The sequence below is a fragment of the Diuraphis noxia genome, unplaced genomic scaffold, assembly GCF_037042655.1.
Source record: "Diuraphis noxia isolate RWA-SAM2 unplaced genomic scaffold, SU_Dnox_SAM2 contig0004, whole genome shotgun sequence".
Taxonomy (NCBI): Eukaryota; Metazoa; Arthropoda; class Insecta; order Hemiptera; family Aphididae; genus Diuraphis; species Diuraphis noxia.
In genome coordinates, this window is record NW_028301714.1 from 72,924,934 (window position 1) to 72,939,932 (window position 14,999).

Consider the following 14,999-nt stretch of genomic DNA (forward strand, 5'->3'; position numbering starts at 1 on the left):
TGGGTGAGGCAGGCGGGCAAGCACCGAACACTGAACACTGAACAGTGAGTGGTGAGTCAGTGAACGGTCGGACGGTAGTCGTTGGTTATTCGATGGTGGCGTGGTGCACGGGGAGAGGGGTCACGTTATTTCGACGCGCAACTGGATTATAACGCATATATGCGGGCGGCATGTAAGCAATGAGCAATGCGACAACGTCGCACCCTCTTCTCGAGGGGGTTCGGCCCACGCCATGACCTGGCAACGGCCGCGGCGTAGCTGCGGATACACCGTGCGCGCGTTCAACGGTCGGCCGCCTTCCCCTGTACGCTCTTGTGACAGTCACATTCGAGACCAGCCGGGCCCATGCGACGACGGCGTGCTCGTTGCCTCCCCGCACCGCAGCACGGAACGAGTGAATGACTGAACAGTGAACGATGCTCGCCGACGAGCTGCCCGAGACCCGCCAAAGCGTCCCACCGAAACACGTTTAGCACGCAGCCCACAAACCCAATCTTTTTTTTGTATGATATACCTAGGTATATACAATAATATTATAAAAATAATAATAATAACGTACAAGCGTGCGCAGTGCGCACGCGGCACACATAACGCGATTGCCCGCCGAAAACGATCGGTGACGGGGAAAATTCCCTCGTCGAAATAGTAATGCAGTTCAACGACTGTGCGCGGCTAGCTGACCCGGTGCAGACCATACAAACCGTGACTAGGATAATGCATTCTTATCGACCCGCCAGGGGCTGCCTGACCACTCGGATTTATTTCCCGTGTCCCATAAGTCAGACGGGATCGCAACCACCATGTCACCTGCCAACCAGTTCTTGTTGACACGACCGACTTGGAACTATATGTCTATATATTATAATATATCGATAAAACGCGCTCCTTAAGTCTGGCCTAAACGCTCTTTTAGATGTACATCGGTAGGTGATTCCAGGAGTTTTCAATAAATTCCCTAACTATGGACCCCCTTTTAGATTCTAAACGGAGTGATGAATGTATTGATTTTATAATGATGTGTGTGTTTTTTTTTGTGTGTCTGAGTACAGCATAACTAGTCGAAATAATGATTCAATTTCAAACTTTGGGGGTGGTTTACGATAGAAAAGTGAATATCCTTGGTGCATTATAGAGGTCAAAAGTAAACATTTTCCAACAGTTTTCAAAAAAATCGAGAAAAACAAAAAAAAAGTGACAGAAAAACAGGAATTTTTACGCAAAACTAGTTTTCGACCAAATCGATTTTTTTATATGGTTGTAATTCAAAAACTAATCACTGTAAATACTTGAAATTTTCACCAAATGTTTATGTTAGTGTTATCTATATACAGTTTAATATTCAAAAAGGTTTAATTGCTATGTTTATTTGTGTGTGCGTATGTATGTATTTATATGTGTGGTAATGATATTAGGAATTTGGTATATAAGTATTAAGTATAAGTATAATTTAATGTGCTGCACCTGATGTAAATTCCTGGGACCGCTTATGCAGCTATGTGGGATGTTCATGTGCGGATAACCTAGGAAGAACCAAAAACTATATTGTGTATCCAAATGTACTTTAATAAATATCATTCAATTGAAATATTGAATACTTGAATAGTCAGATTTTTCTCGATAAAACGAATAAATTTACATAATGGTATACTAAATTGAATATCGTTGCAAAATTATTACTTAATCGTTATCTATCTATATGTAAACAATTATACTGCTAGCATATAATTACAGGAATCGAATTTAACACATAGTTTGAGCCATAAAAGAGGTAGACTTTTTAACGGGTTACGAAGTGCACAGGTTCAGCTATAGTATTATTATATAGCAGTCTTTTAAAAGGTGCTTTTGAAATTGTATTTAAATACAGATACATATACATCCATTCAGAAAGTATTTAAAATACATTTCAAATATTAAAAAAAAATGTATTTAAGATGCAAACAAATACTTGGAATGTATTTAAATACTATTTTTATTTTACTTTTATACTAGTCAGTTAGCCAAATTAATATAATTTTTTAAATTTTGTAGTTACTAATTTAAAATTGTTATGTTACATTCAATTAGGTATTTTTAGAATTATTATTTGTTCCATTTTCTTAAATGTACACTGGAAAATTAAAATAAATAAAACTTGTCATATTATAGCAATTCTTTAATTATTAAGTAAACACTTGTTAATGAAAATTAAAATGTTGTAACAATCTCATTCACAAATGAATAAAGATACGGCAATAGGAAACCGGGGTTCTCAACATTTATGAACAAAAACATTTTATAAATAAAAACCTAAAAATTTCACAAAAAAAAAAAAGTGACAACTGACTAATAATTCGTGTTTGAATTTATAAAAGTATTTGATTTTCAAATACAAATAGGTAGGTACGGTACGTCTAAGATAGTATTTAAATACATTTACTCAGATACTTTACAACCTTATAATAGGTATATAGTTATAGTAACAATGTAAACAACAGAATTGATTAAACTTATGATGTGATTATAATTATATAATTTATACAATTATACTATTAAATAAACAAAAATATTTTTTCATGTGTGTTACAATGTTTATTTTAAATAAAATCACTTTTTAAAGAACTTATAACAAAATGAAAAAATTCTGTAGGTTTATACTCAACTAAATTTAACATAATAAAATAAAACAAATTACTTCAATATTAAAATTTTTAAACTTTATTACCTATACAAATAAAATGAATAAAAATTTTTTTTTATATAACCACGTTTCACATAATAAAAAAACAAGTTACTTCAATATTTAAATCTTAAATCTTTTTCAATACAAATAAAATAGATGTATTGATTTTAATTTAAACACTATTTTAGATTCTGAACGAAGTGATGAATGTATTGATTTTACAATGATGTGTGTTTTTTGGGGGTGCATTCCGATGTAAAAGTGAAGATCCTTGGTGCATTATAGAGGTCAAAAGTAAACATTTTCCAACAGTTTTCAAAAAAATCGAGAAAAACAAAAAAAAAATGACAGAAAAACGGGAATTTTTACGCAAAACCAGTTTTCGACCAAATCGATATTTTTATATGGTTGTAATTCAAAAACTAATCAGTAATCACTGTAAATACTTGAAATTTTCACCAAATGTTAATGTTAGTGATATCACTGATATCTATATACAGTTTAATTTTCAAAAAATTTCTACTTTTTTGAGTTATTTATAGACCACTGAAATTTTCGATTTTTTGAGAATTTTTTTTTGAAGTGTCGGTAAAAAAATGTTGGATGACCAAAAAAACTTGAAAATTTAATACAAGGTTCCATATGAGTTGTTCTTATTGTAGTTAAATAAAATTAAAAATCATTGGGATCAATTTTTTTTTATAAGCGTTTATAGTTCAAATTTTTATGAAATTTATCAAAAACGCGAAAATTTGTAAGTAATTTGTAAGTTGAAAAATCATAAAATTTTTTGTGTTTATAACTAAGGATTAAAAATACAACACTAAGTTTTCCGTAAGTTTTCCTTCAAGTAGTTATAGAGAAAACTCGAAGCATCATTATAGGAAAAATTTTAAGTGCGTTTGAATTTTAAATTTTTACGAAATAGTGTAACGATAACGATTCATCCTGAAACGATTTTAAATATTTGTTATTATTCAAAAAGTATAAGTCCTAGATACTTGAAAATTACACCAGTTATTTAGATTGGCATTTTGTGTACATGATTTAATTTTCAAAATATTTTGACTTTTTTTTGAGGTATTTATAGATAACTGAAATTTTCAATTTTTCTGAAAATTTTTTTTTGAAGTGTCGATAACATGTTTTTGGTCCTATCAAAATACTTCAAAATTTAATACAAAGTTTCTCATAAGTTATTTTTATAGTGATTAAAAAATTATAAGAATACATACGCACAATTTGTTTTTATTAGCATTTGAAGTTCAAATATTGACTTAATACGTAAAAATTACGGCAATTTTCAAATTATCTTAGATCGAAATTCATAAAAGTTTTTCTTTTTAATTCTAAGATTTGAGAATTTAATACAAGGCTCATAATATATTTTTACAATAGCAGTTGAAAAATAAAATAAATGTATAGCCACAATTTTTTTTTTACATGTATTCAAATTTTAATTTTGACAACACACGTAAAAATCACAAAAATTCCGTAAATTATTTTATCCTAGAAATTCATAAAAAATTTTCTTTTTAATTCTAAGATTTGAAAATTTAATACAAGGCTCCTAAAATAGTTTTACAATAGCATTTGAAAAATAAAAGAAATATATATTGTCACACATTTTTTTTTAAGCATTTACAGTTCAAATTTTGACTAAATACATAAAAATTACGGCAATGTTCAAATTATCTTAGATCAAAATTCATAAAAGTTTTTCTTTTTAATTCTAAGATTTGAGAATTTAATACAAGGCTCATAATATAATTTTGTAATACAAGTTTTGCTTCAAATAGCTATAGAGAAAATTTGAAGCGTCATTATAGGAAAAATGTTTTGAGCGTTCAAGTTTTAAATTTTTATGAAATCGCGTAATGATAACGATTTATCCTCAAACCAGGTATTCGTATATCTAAGGTATTATGAATTATGATAACTATTAGGTGATAACTACACTAATTGATTAACCATGCCTTATGCAAGATGCGTCTTTATTGAAAAATAAAATATTTGTTTCAAAATAGAATATATGACAATATTTAAATATAATATATCCTAGACTGACAAATCATCTCCGTTCAGAATCGTTTTCCGTATACAATGATACCTATATCATTGCATTCAAATTTAATCCCATCCATTACAGTAACCAGCTGCTGTACAGCAGAGCGACATCCACGACTTACACGCTTTTTAATACTAATTACTATAATTGTTTTAAAAAATTAATAAATTACACATATTCTAAAAATGAATCTAAAATAACTTTCATAGCCTTTGCGGCTGCAGTCTGACTGTTTCAGTTACTTGAGTTACTTAATTTTTGTAAATAGTACTTATTGTAATATTGTAGTTTTCGTTTTCGTGGTAATGATTACTGTGTGGAATTGAAAAATTATTAAACACAACAAAATATAGCTCAAGGCCCAAACATAAAATGTCTAGAGGGCCTGGGTGGGTATGGCTACTTAGGTAATCGGATAAAAAAGCCATCGACAAAAAAGCCATGGATAAAAAAATCATGGATAAAAAAGCTAGGGGATAAAAAATACATGGGATAAAAAAGCCATGGATAAAAAAGACACGGATTTATTTTTATGCTAAAACAATTTAGGTACTACAATAGATTATTATTTATTTTAAAATTGAATACAATTAATATAATTTAAAAATGTTTTAACCAAAAAAGCGAAATATTTCGAAAATTAAGCTATGTGAAGAAAATAACAAAATACGTGTATTTTTACTTTTTAATACAAAAATATTACACATTTTAAATCCTCCTAAAATTATTAGTAGACTATACACTAAATAAGCTATATCGTCTGATTATTTTTCAATAATAATTGGACTAATCTTATCGCCATATCGTAACGTAAATGTTTGAATGGCAATCGAACAATACCTATACTGTGTAATTGTGTCTATAATCCATTATATAGGTTTATATATTATATAATATATAATATTAATATTAATATAATTTAATATATATATATATATATTATTAGGAATTGGGTAAAATTTTATCTTCTATGCGCTATTTGGCACCGTTATACTCAGTCTGTGTCGTGAAAGTGTCGTGAAATAAAATAGTCTAAGGTGTTAAATTTGTGGTAATATATTTATTAGTTTATTCACGGAATTTTTTTGAATTTTGTATAATGGAAATTGTCAAAACTAATAAAGGAAGCAATAAAATTTGTTTTAATGGTCATATGTACGTCATCAAGCTTTTGGGAAATTTATCTTGATCCTCTCATATGTAATGATGGCTTAACTCTACGAACAACGGATGAGTATTTAACAGCTATTGCTTACACAATACGATTATTTTAATAGTTTTTTTATTTTTATATTACCCACATTTTTAAATCCTACATTTTAAATTTTAACTTTTTTAAATAATTTTAAATTATATTGTATTCAATTTTAAAATAATTCCGTGTCTTTTTTATCCATGGCTTTTTTATCAGTGGCTTTTTTATCTAATGTATTTCTTATCCCCTAGCTTTTTTATCCATGACTTTTTTATCCGTGGATTTTTTGTCCGTGACTTTTTTGGTCGGTGGCTTTTTTATGTAAAAATATATTATGAGCCTTGTATTAAATTCTCAAATCTTAGAATTAAAAAGAAAAACTTTTATGAATTTCTAGTTTAAAATTATTTGCGAATTTTCGTGATTTTTATGTATTTTGTCAAAATTCAGACTGAATCCTTTTAAAAAAAAATTATTCATATATATTTATTTTATTTTTACAATAGCATTTGAAAAATAAAATAAATATATAGGCACAATTTTTTTTTACATGCATTTAAATTTAAATTTTGACAACACACGTAAAAATCACGAAAATTCGTAAATTATTTTATCCTAGAAATTCATAAAAAACTTTCCTTTTATATCTAAGATTTGAAAATTTAATACAAGGTTCCTAAAATATTATTACAATAGCAGTCGAAAAATAAAAGAAATGCATAGTCACATTTTTTTTTTACAAGCATTTAAATTTAAATTTTGACAACATACGTAAAAATCACGATAATTCGCAAATTATTTTAAGCTAGAAATTTATACAAAATTTTCTTTTTAAATCAAAGATTTGAAATTTTTTATTAATTTATAATATATCCTAGACTGACAAATCATCTCCGTTCAGAATCGTTTTTCGTATACAATGATACCTATCATTGCATTCAAATCTAACCTACCCTAGTCAGAGGTCCACCCCACCACCTAATGTACAGCAGAGCGACATCCACTTACTCGCTTTTTTTACGTTTAAAATGTTATTTATGTGTTGAGCTAATACCTTAGTATAGATAATTATTTAAATGATTTTTTCACGTATCTACTTACAGCTCCACATATTTTTGATTAGCTTAGCACATATTTTTCATTAGTTTTTTCGATTTACAGGGGAATTGTTATTTATAAATGTTGAACTGACCCAACGGACGACCGAAGATTTCTCGATGACCAGGCCTGATAGTTATATTATTGGTTGACTGGCTATGAAAAAATAAACCTTTTTTTTCTTTAGATCTTCGTAAACAGAAGAAATATTTTCTCAGTTCTCCCTGGTTAGAGATTCAGTTTTTTTTTAAGTTAATAAACTTAACCACGTTCTATGTTTATTTCTACCAAAGCTTGCGTTTTATTTATATTTTACGTAACAATATTAGTGAGGCTATTTTCAACTTTCCAATATAGCCAATATTTCCCAAATATATTACTCGAAAATTCTGAAAGTGGACTCGCAAATTCTCGCAAATAACTCTACTGAGGTATTAGCTCAACACATAAATAACATTTTAAACGTAAAAAAAAAAGATGAAACATGGAAGTCAAAAAATACTTTACGCAAAATAAGCAAAATAAAAAAAAGCCATTTTGAATATAAAATAACATAAAAAACAACTAAATTAATCAAATAAACTAACTTAATTTTTTAATTCAATTAATATTACCTAATTAAATTCCCTTTAATATATCAACCAATATTATTTTTATTCAATTAATATTTTTTTATCAACTGAGGTAGATATATTTATTTAATACATCATGTTTTTAGTTGATTATATTTTTTATACACGGTTTTTTTAATTCAATTATTATTTTTTATTTAAATTATATTTTTTGTATCAATCAATATTTTTTAATTTCATTATTAATTTTTAATTAAATTGTATTTTTATATCAACCGATATTTTTTTTATTCAACTAATTTTTTAAACCACATTATATTTTTATATTACTGAATTTTTTTTATACTTTATTATTTTCTTTCGTTAGATTATATTTATTGTTATCCTCAGTTTTTTTAATTCAATTAATATTTTTTAAACAAATTATATTTTCATATCAACTAATATTTTTTAAATTAAATTTTTTATTTTTAATTAAATTACATTTTTTATATCAACCAATATTTTTTAAATTTAAGTGGACTCGCAAATTCTCGCAAATTAGAGGCTATCATTTGATACCAATTTCAAAGTTTTAGGACAACATGGGTGGGCTACGTGAACTTGGCCCACCCATCAATATTTCACAAACGGCTTACTCGCAAATTCTGAAAGTGGACTCGCAAATTAGAGGCTTTCGTTTGATACCAATTTCAAAGTTTTAGGACAACATGGGTGGGCCAAGTTCACGGTCAAAAAGTGGGTTTTGTGGGTAAATGGTCGACTCGCAAATTCTGAAAGTGGACTCGCAAATTCTCGCAAATTAGAGGCTATCATTTGATACCAATTTCAAAGTTTTAGGACAACATGGGTGGGCTCCGTGAATTTGGCCCACCCATTTTTATTTTGCTTGCTGCTCATACGCGGCTAACTCGCAAATTCTAAAAGTGAACTCACAAATTCTCGCAAAATATTGGTGAAGATTTTAAGTCGCTACTCCAAAGTGGGTGGGCCAACTTCACGTACGTAGAGTGTGGCGCAAACATTTAGATTAGATCTGTTGCTTTTGTCAAATCTATACTTAGTGTTAAAGATAAAATTGTCCATATTTGCTAAATAAAATTAATTGTCTGTTAAGAATCAAGTACTTCTATGTTTTTCTTTTATTAGTGGTTATTATTTCCCAATATTTTAATAATGGTGACCATAGGTGCAATTTGTGGGGTGCATAGCACCGCCAAATGTTTATCGGTTATACACTTATAACTTATAATTTTATGTCATAGCCATTAGGAGATAAATTTATCACTTTGGTCAACTTAAATCTAGCACCCCCATAAATCTAACCCAAATTGCACCTATGATGGTGACACAAAGATGTAGTAATATTTTATCAATCGATAAGAAAATATTAATTCTACTGATGTCCTTAGTATACATAATATTTTGCTCATAAACTCAGTTTTTTGTATTGCACCATTGGGTTGGTGGTTAGTCTGGTAAACTTTAAATTTTTATTTCAATTGATCTACATAATGTATTGATGCATCTCAAGCCTGGATTCCATCCAGTCCGTGACTTTTTTATCCTAGATCCGGCCACTTACCCGCCCTGCCAGTCCGCCCATCATTAGAACACAACATAAGGTTAGCAGATGTGTAGCACTAACAAAAATTTCCTGAAAGGGACATCTTAATGTATATTAATATTGCAGTTTTCATGAATAGCAAATAAAATGTATTACTTAATAATTAATATAAATAAATTCAAATAGGGCTCAAGATGGAATCCAGGCTTGAGATGCATCACTGCTGATAGGTGATACTGTGGGATCTAGGATAAAAAAGCCACCGACAAAAAAGTCACGGACAAAAAATCAACGGATAAAAAATACATTAGATAAAAAAGCCATCGATAAAAAAGACACGGATTTATTTTAAAATTGAATACAATATAATTTTAAATTATTTAAAAAAAGTTAAAATTTAAAATGTAGGATTTAAAAATATAGGTAATATAAAAATAAAAAAAACTATTAAAATAATCGTATTGTGTAAGCATAGCTGTTAAATACTCATCCGTTGTCCGTAGAGTTAAGCCATCATTACATATGAAAGGATCAAGATAAATTTCCCAAAAGCTTGATGACGCGTACATATGACCATTAAAACAAATTTTATTGCCTCCTTTATTAGTTTTGACAATTTCCATTATACAAAATTCAAAAAAATTCCGTGAATAAACTAATAAATATATTACCACAAATTTAACACCTTAGACTATTTTATTTCACGACACATCATCATTCATTATCAGGGGTATCGGGGGGAAGTGAGAGGAGTTGCCTACCTAGATTAACTTCGGGCGCTCTACACATCGGCCTATGGCAAGTGGTCCCGTTCGGCACCACATAAAGCCAAGTAGTCGTCCTCGTAACACTAAACATTCAAGTAATGTTAAAATATGTCTTTGTAAAAATATGCATTAATCTTAATATTGTGGATTGAGTGTTCTATCTTCATACAAATAAGATATTTTAAAAAGTAATTTATAAACAATTATAATTAATCGCATACTGCATAAGTGCTTAATCTTGGCGAATGTTTTAGTAATTTTTTTTTATTTTTATAAAAATTGTAGATTCAGGTATTATGATATAATTGTAAGAAGTGTGAGTGGCATACAAAAGATACAGTTACCCATTTGTAATACATAATAAGAAAATATTTAATGATTTATTGAATAAGTTATAATATAATAATTCGTTAAAAACAATCTTATCTCTACATGTTTAAATCATTTGCAAGACTGCAAGAGTAGTACATAATATTGTTATATTTGTTTATACCAGTTTTTAAAGTAACCTACTCCATCACTTCTTATCTTATCAACAAATGTATGCTTATATTATTATATTCAAGTATAAATTAATAATGGTATTTATAAACTATAAGTACAATATTTTATATTGACGATATTCATATATTTTTAGAAATATAATTGACTTTTAAATATGAAATTAAAAATACGTATAATTTTTTAAAAATAATAGAAAATGTACAATCAAATAATAATATAATATATATTTATACCTTTTAAAAGCAATTGATATAGTATATTAGATGATAATAGATACTAATTAAATTTAGTTAAAATAGTGAGTCTCAACTTAATATAACTTTAAATAAGAAAATATAATTCAAACAATACTAAAGAAGTATAAATAATTTCTTAGCTACAATAATTATATAATATGTTTAACATTTAAACATTGACTAGAGTGAATAATATGTGTGCATTAAATAAATAATATAATTAGTAATAACTAATAACTTAGTTAATAAATAGGAATTAATTATGTGATGGACTTAATATTGGCTGGCAAGCTAAAAGCATTCTCTGTCGTGCTCTTTTGAAGCTAGCCATTACATTGTTGACACTTTTTACTAGTGCTTGACCAGATACAATGTCATTTGTATTCATATTATTATTATTTACAATACTTTTACGGCGCTGCATTAGATTACTTAATGTAATATTCAGTGTACCCTTATGTTCTACTTCCATTCCAAATTTACTCAACAACTTTTCCTAAAATGTTTAAATATATTATATAAAGTCATACAAACACAAATAATATTATTGGATATTATAATTTACTTTGAAATTGCTGGGTATACTTATATAATTAACTTCAGCCAACTTTACAGTTCCACCAATGAAATATCTACGTAAATTATCAACATAATTTCTAGATTTTGGTAACCACGCTTCTAATTTAATATTGTTTTTATAAGATATTGATGTAAAAAACTGTGGAATTTGATATGATGCATATCCTTCAACTCGTTCCTTGTTCCATGAATCAATTGAATAGATAATAAATGTTATAAATGCAGAGTTAATATGTTGATCTGAAATATAAAATAAAAACAATATAAATTATTATTTCAATTATCTTTACAAAATTTTACCTTTAGCCTGATCAATTGTTTTTGGTAATATTAATGTAACATTGAATAGATATGAAAATATAGATGTCATTTTGTTATTTCGCCGACATGTATGAGTAGATCCATTGAGTGAATTAGTATTCGCACATTTCCATCCTATATTGTACATCATTTATGCTACTTATCAGTTTTGAAATGGATTAATAAAAATTAAGTATGAAGACTTTTTTATAAAATTTTATACTAATTATTTAAAGTATCAATAATGAGTGACTGCTTAATTCTAATATGCATGTATAATCACATACACTAATTGTGCTAAAAAGTACAAGAGTATTTGAGTAAGATCCAATTTTCAACTTACCTGAAGGAAGATCAATAGAATAACAAATAAATAAATTGTCATATTCAAATCCACTGGCAGAAGTTATTTCACCCAATATTTCAATAGTATCAGTCTTTGGTATATAAAAGTCATAGTGATTGATATTGAGTAGATGAAACTATAACAAATAAATGCACAACATATTTTATTTATACATTTAAAAATAAATAATTAATTATAATTTACATTTACAGTATCAGTTTTAAGTTCTAGGGATTCATTTGACAGATTTTCTATCCAAAATCGGTACTCAAAACATGAATCTTTCACTGTACTAATTGGAAGTATATATCCTGAACAATTGTTAGTTGTAAAATTAGGAAATATTGTCATAATACGACTGTTTGGATTCCAATACAACGATGCCAACACAAGATTATTATTTTCATTTTCTGTACTAAAATAATTTTAGAAAAAAATTAAGAATTTTACAAATATCAGTTAATAAGATAAAATAATTAGGATATAAGATTGAAGGGATTCCAGAATAGGTGATTTTCTGTTATTGTCTAAACACATGTAACTTAAATATTTAAGTGTGTTCTATTTCCAATAAATCGATTGATTTAGCTGGATTTACTTATCCTACTTATATATAAGATCAATAAGATCATATTTATGTAATCCCCTAAATGCCGAAATTTTTTTAAATTTAAATTGTTGAATAAGTCAAAGTCCAAAAATAAAAAAAATATGTGAGCCAATCTCAAGTAAGATTTTACAATAAATTCAAATGCATTTTAAGTTTTAATAACTAGTAGATCAATTGGTTTGTTGAAATGTTGTATGTAATAGACTAAGAGAAAAAATCACATCTTCAATTCTTCTTGAATCTATTTTCTTTTAGTAAACATGTAAATAATTCATTGAAAATTTAATATTATTCTTACTAGTTATTATACCCATTATTTCCTAGGTCTAAAAGAACGTGCATTATTTGATTGAGATTTGGTAATCTATTTTGCAATTTTGAAATGTCAGATGGTGAATTATCAATAATATTTTTAGTAAAAATATGTATATTTTTTTTAAAGTCTTTCATTAAGCTCATTTTCTTAAATGACTCGTTGAGTATACTGCCATGATCCATAATATCATGCAAAATTGTACGACCATTCTAAAATTTAAAATTTTGTATCATTTATTTTTACATATCAAATTATTTGATTTTAAAAATTAAAATCTAACATATTGTTGATTAAATTCTGTTATCAAATGGCTATCTAAAAGTTTTCCTTCAATGGACGATGAAGTTTCTTCTAAATCGTTTTGATTGTGTGGCTCATCTGATGTTTTTTCCATCCAATGAAATACTTTATCAATTCTTTTTGTGTATTTTTTTTCGATCTCAGTATTTTTATGGTGAAATGAAGTACGTGATATTTCTAAACATATTCTGAATATAAAATAAAATAATGATGTTAATAATATTCAAACCAACCACAAAGTTTAGTTCAAACAAAACTTAAATTAAAGGTAAATAGAATTAGATTTTGCCTAAAATGCACTTTACCAACCCCCTCACGATTTTCAAAATTTTTTTTTTTAAAAGACTTGTTTTTTATGTTGAAAACGATGGTGTAATTTTTTTATCGGAAACTATTAGTTTAGAAGTTATAGCCTTCCAAAGTTTGTGGTTATACTACAAATAGTACGTATGCGAGCGGCGCGCGTAATAATAATAAATTAATAAATAAATACTGTAGGTAGGTACAACATATTTAATGATATTACTTATTTATACAATTTATAAAGTTTTTATATCACATAATCATCAATCATCGTCTAGGTAGGTAATTTTATAATTGGGTCACTCGTTTGGTAAGTTTAGTTATAGTATATACTATATAGGACAAAGGTACCCAATGCAAGCTGTCTACCTGAAGATAATAGCAAAACAACTTAATATAGTTTATTCTGTTATCATAAAGATAATTGGTATATTTATACTCTGTCGCATAGGTTTGCTATTTTAGCCCCGGTGGTGGATGGCGGTCCCTTGAGTTCGGCGATCGGAGTCATGTTACTTTTACTAACAAGGTTAAATTTATTTGTTAGGTCGCCCCCTCCCCCTCCTCGCAGGTTTGCTATTTTAGCCCCGGGGGGTTTGGGGGCCGAGCCCCCATCCAACTCGAGGTCCAGAGGATCCGGCGACGGAGTTTGGCAACCGGAGCCGGTAGGCGTAGGGAGCTACTATACTTGTCATACTCTAACAAAAACTTCAAAAAAATTCGAAAAAATCGTGTGAGAGCTAAAGTACAATTATTCCATTTTTTTCACCCGAAAATTACTATGTCCCACAACAGGTTATAATACATAAAAAAAAATAATAAAAATTTGTTATAGTGGCTGTCTTATAGCTTTGCGCGCAAACACATGAGCGTAAAATCGTAAACTTTGGAAGGCTATAACTTCTAAAATAATAGTTTCCGGTAAAAAAAATTACACCATCGTTTTAAGCATAAAAAAAAACAAGTCGGTTAAAAAAAAAAATTTGAAAATCGTGAGGGGGTTGGTAAAGTGCATTTGTTCCTAGATTTTAAACTTAATTAAATAATATAATAATCCAAATACAACAAGATGGACATCATTAGATATATAGTAAATTAAATTACCTGAATTTGAAATGCTCTATAGAGCCTTCACATCTGTAGCTACCTATATCATAATCTATATCATCTTTATTAGACATTTTTCTTTCAAATCAACTTTTAAATAAATTTGTCTTCTGAAATTATCAATTAAATTTGAATAATAAATCAATACGAAATTGTTATTGTTATTTGTTATGGTTTAGTCAAATTCATATATGATCTATAGTATAATATCAATTGACAATATTATCAATATCCGTGTGAACTGTGACTTACCATATTGTTTACAACTTGGATTCGGGTAGTAGGTACATATATTTTGGTTACGGTAATAACCGTCAATTAATTATGGTATGCTTGAACTATCATTACATAGAAAATTACCTAACCTAATAATATTCTATGGTTATTATCCATAGACATATAAATATTTATAAGTTTATGTTATTATCTTTAGTTCTTTTTCTTCCAGGTACATTCGGTAAACGTAAAT

The 14,999-nt window shown here is 27.9% G+C and overlaps 1 protein-coding gene across 3 annotated transcripts; it reads right to left on the reverse strand.

Annotated features, from left to right (window-relative positions):
* Positions 1–10,290: 10,290 nt before the first annotated feature.
* On the reverse strand, positions 10,291–14,738 carry Mks1 (Meckel syndrome, type 1). Of its 3 annotated transcripts, none has more exons than XM_015515581.2 (8): positions 14,528–14,738; positions 13,101–13,308; positions 12,815–13,029; positions 12,099–12,309; positions 11,892–12,030; positions 11,549–11,683; positions 11,235–11,488; positions 10,291–11,165 (listed from the first exon to the last, which is right to left on the reverse strand). In XM_015515581.2, exons 1-8 carry the CDS (start codon positions 14,602–14,604, stop codon positions 10,926–10,928), a joined length of 1,479 nt encoding a protein of 492 aa, XP_015371067.2. In that variant the 5' UTR covers positions 14,605–14,738; the 3' UTR covers positions 10,291–10,925. The 3 variants fall into 3 exon arrangements, with proteins under 3 accessions (XP_015371067.2, XP_015371066.2, XP_015371064.2); XM_015515580.2 differs by having other exon boundaries at positions 12,105–12,309; positions 12,803–13,029; XM_015515578.2 differs by having other exon boundaries at positions 12,803–13,029.
* Between the last annotated feature and the right edge of the window lie 261 nt (positions 14,739–14,999).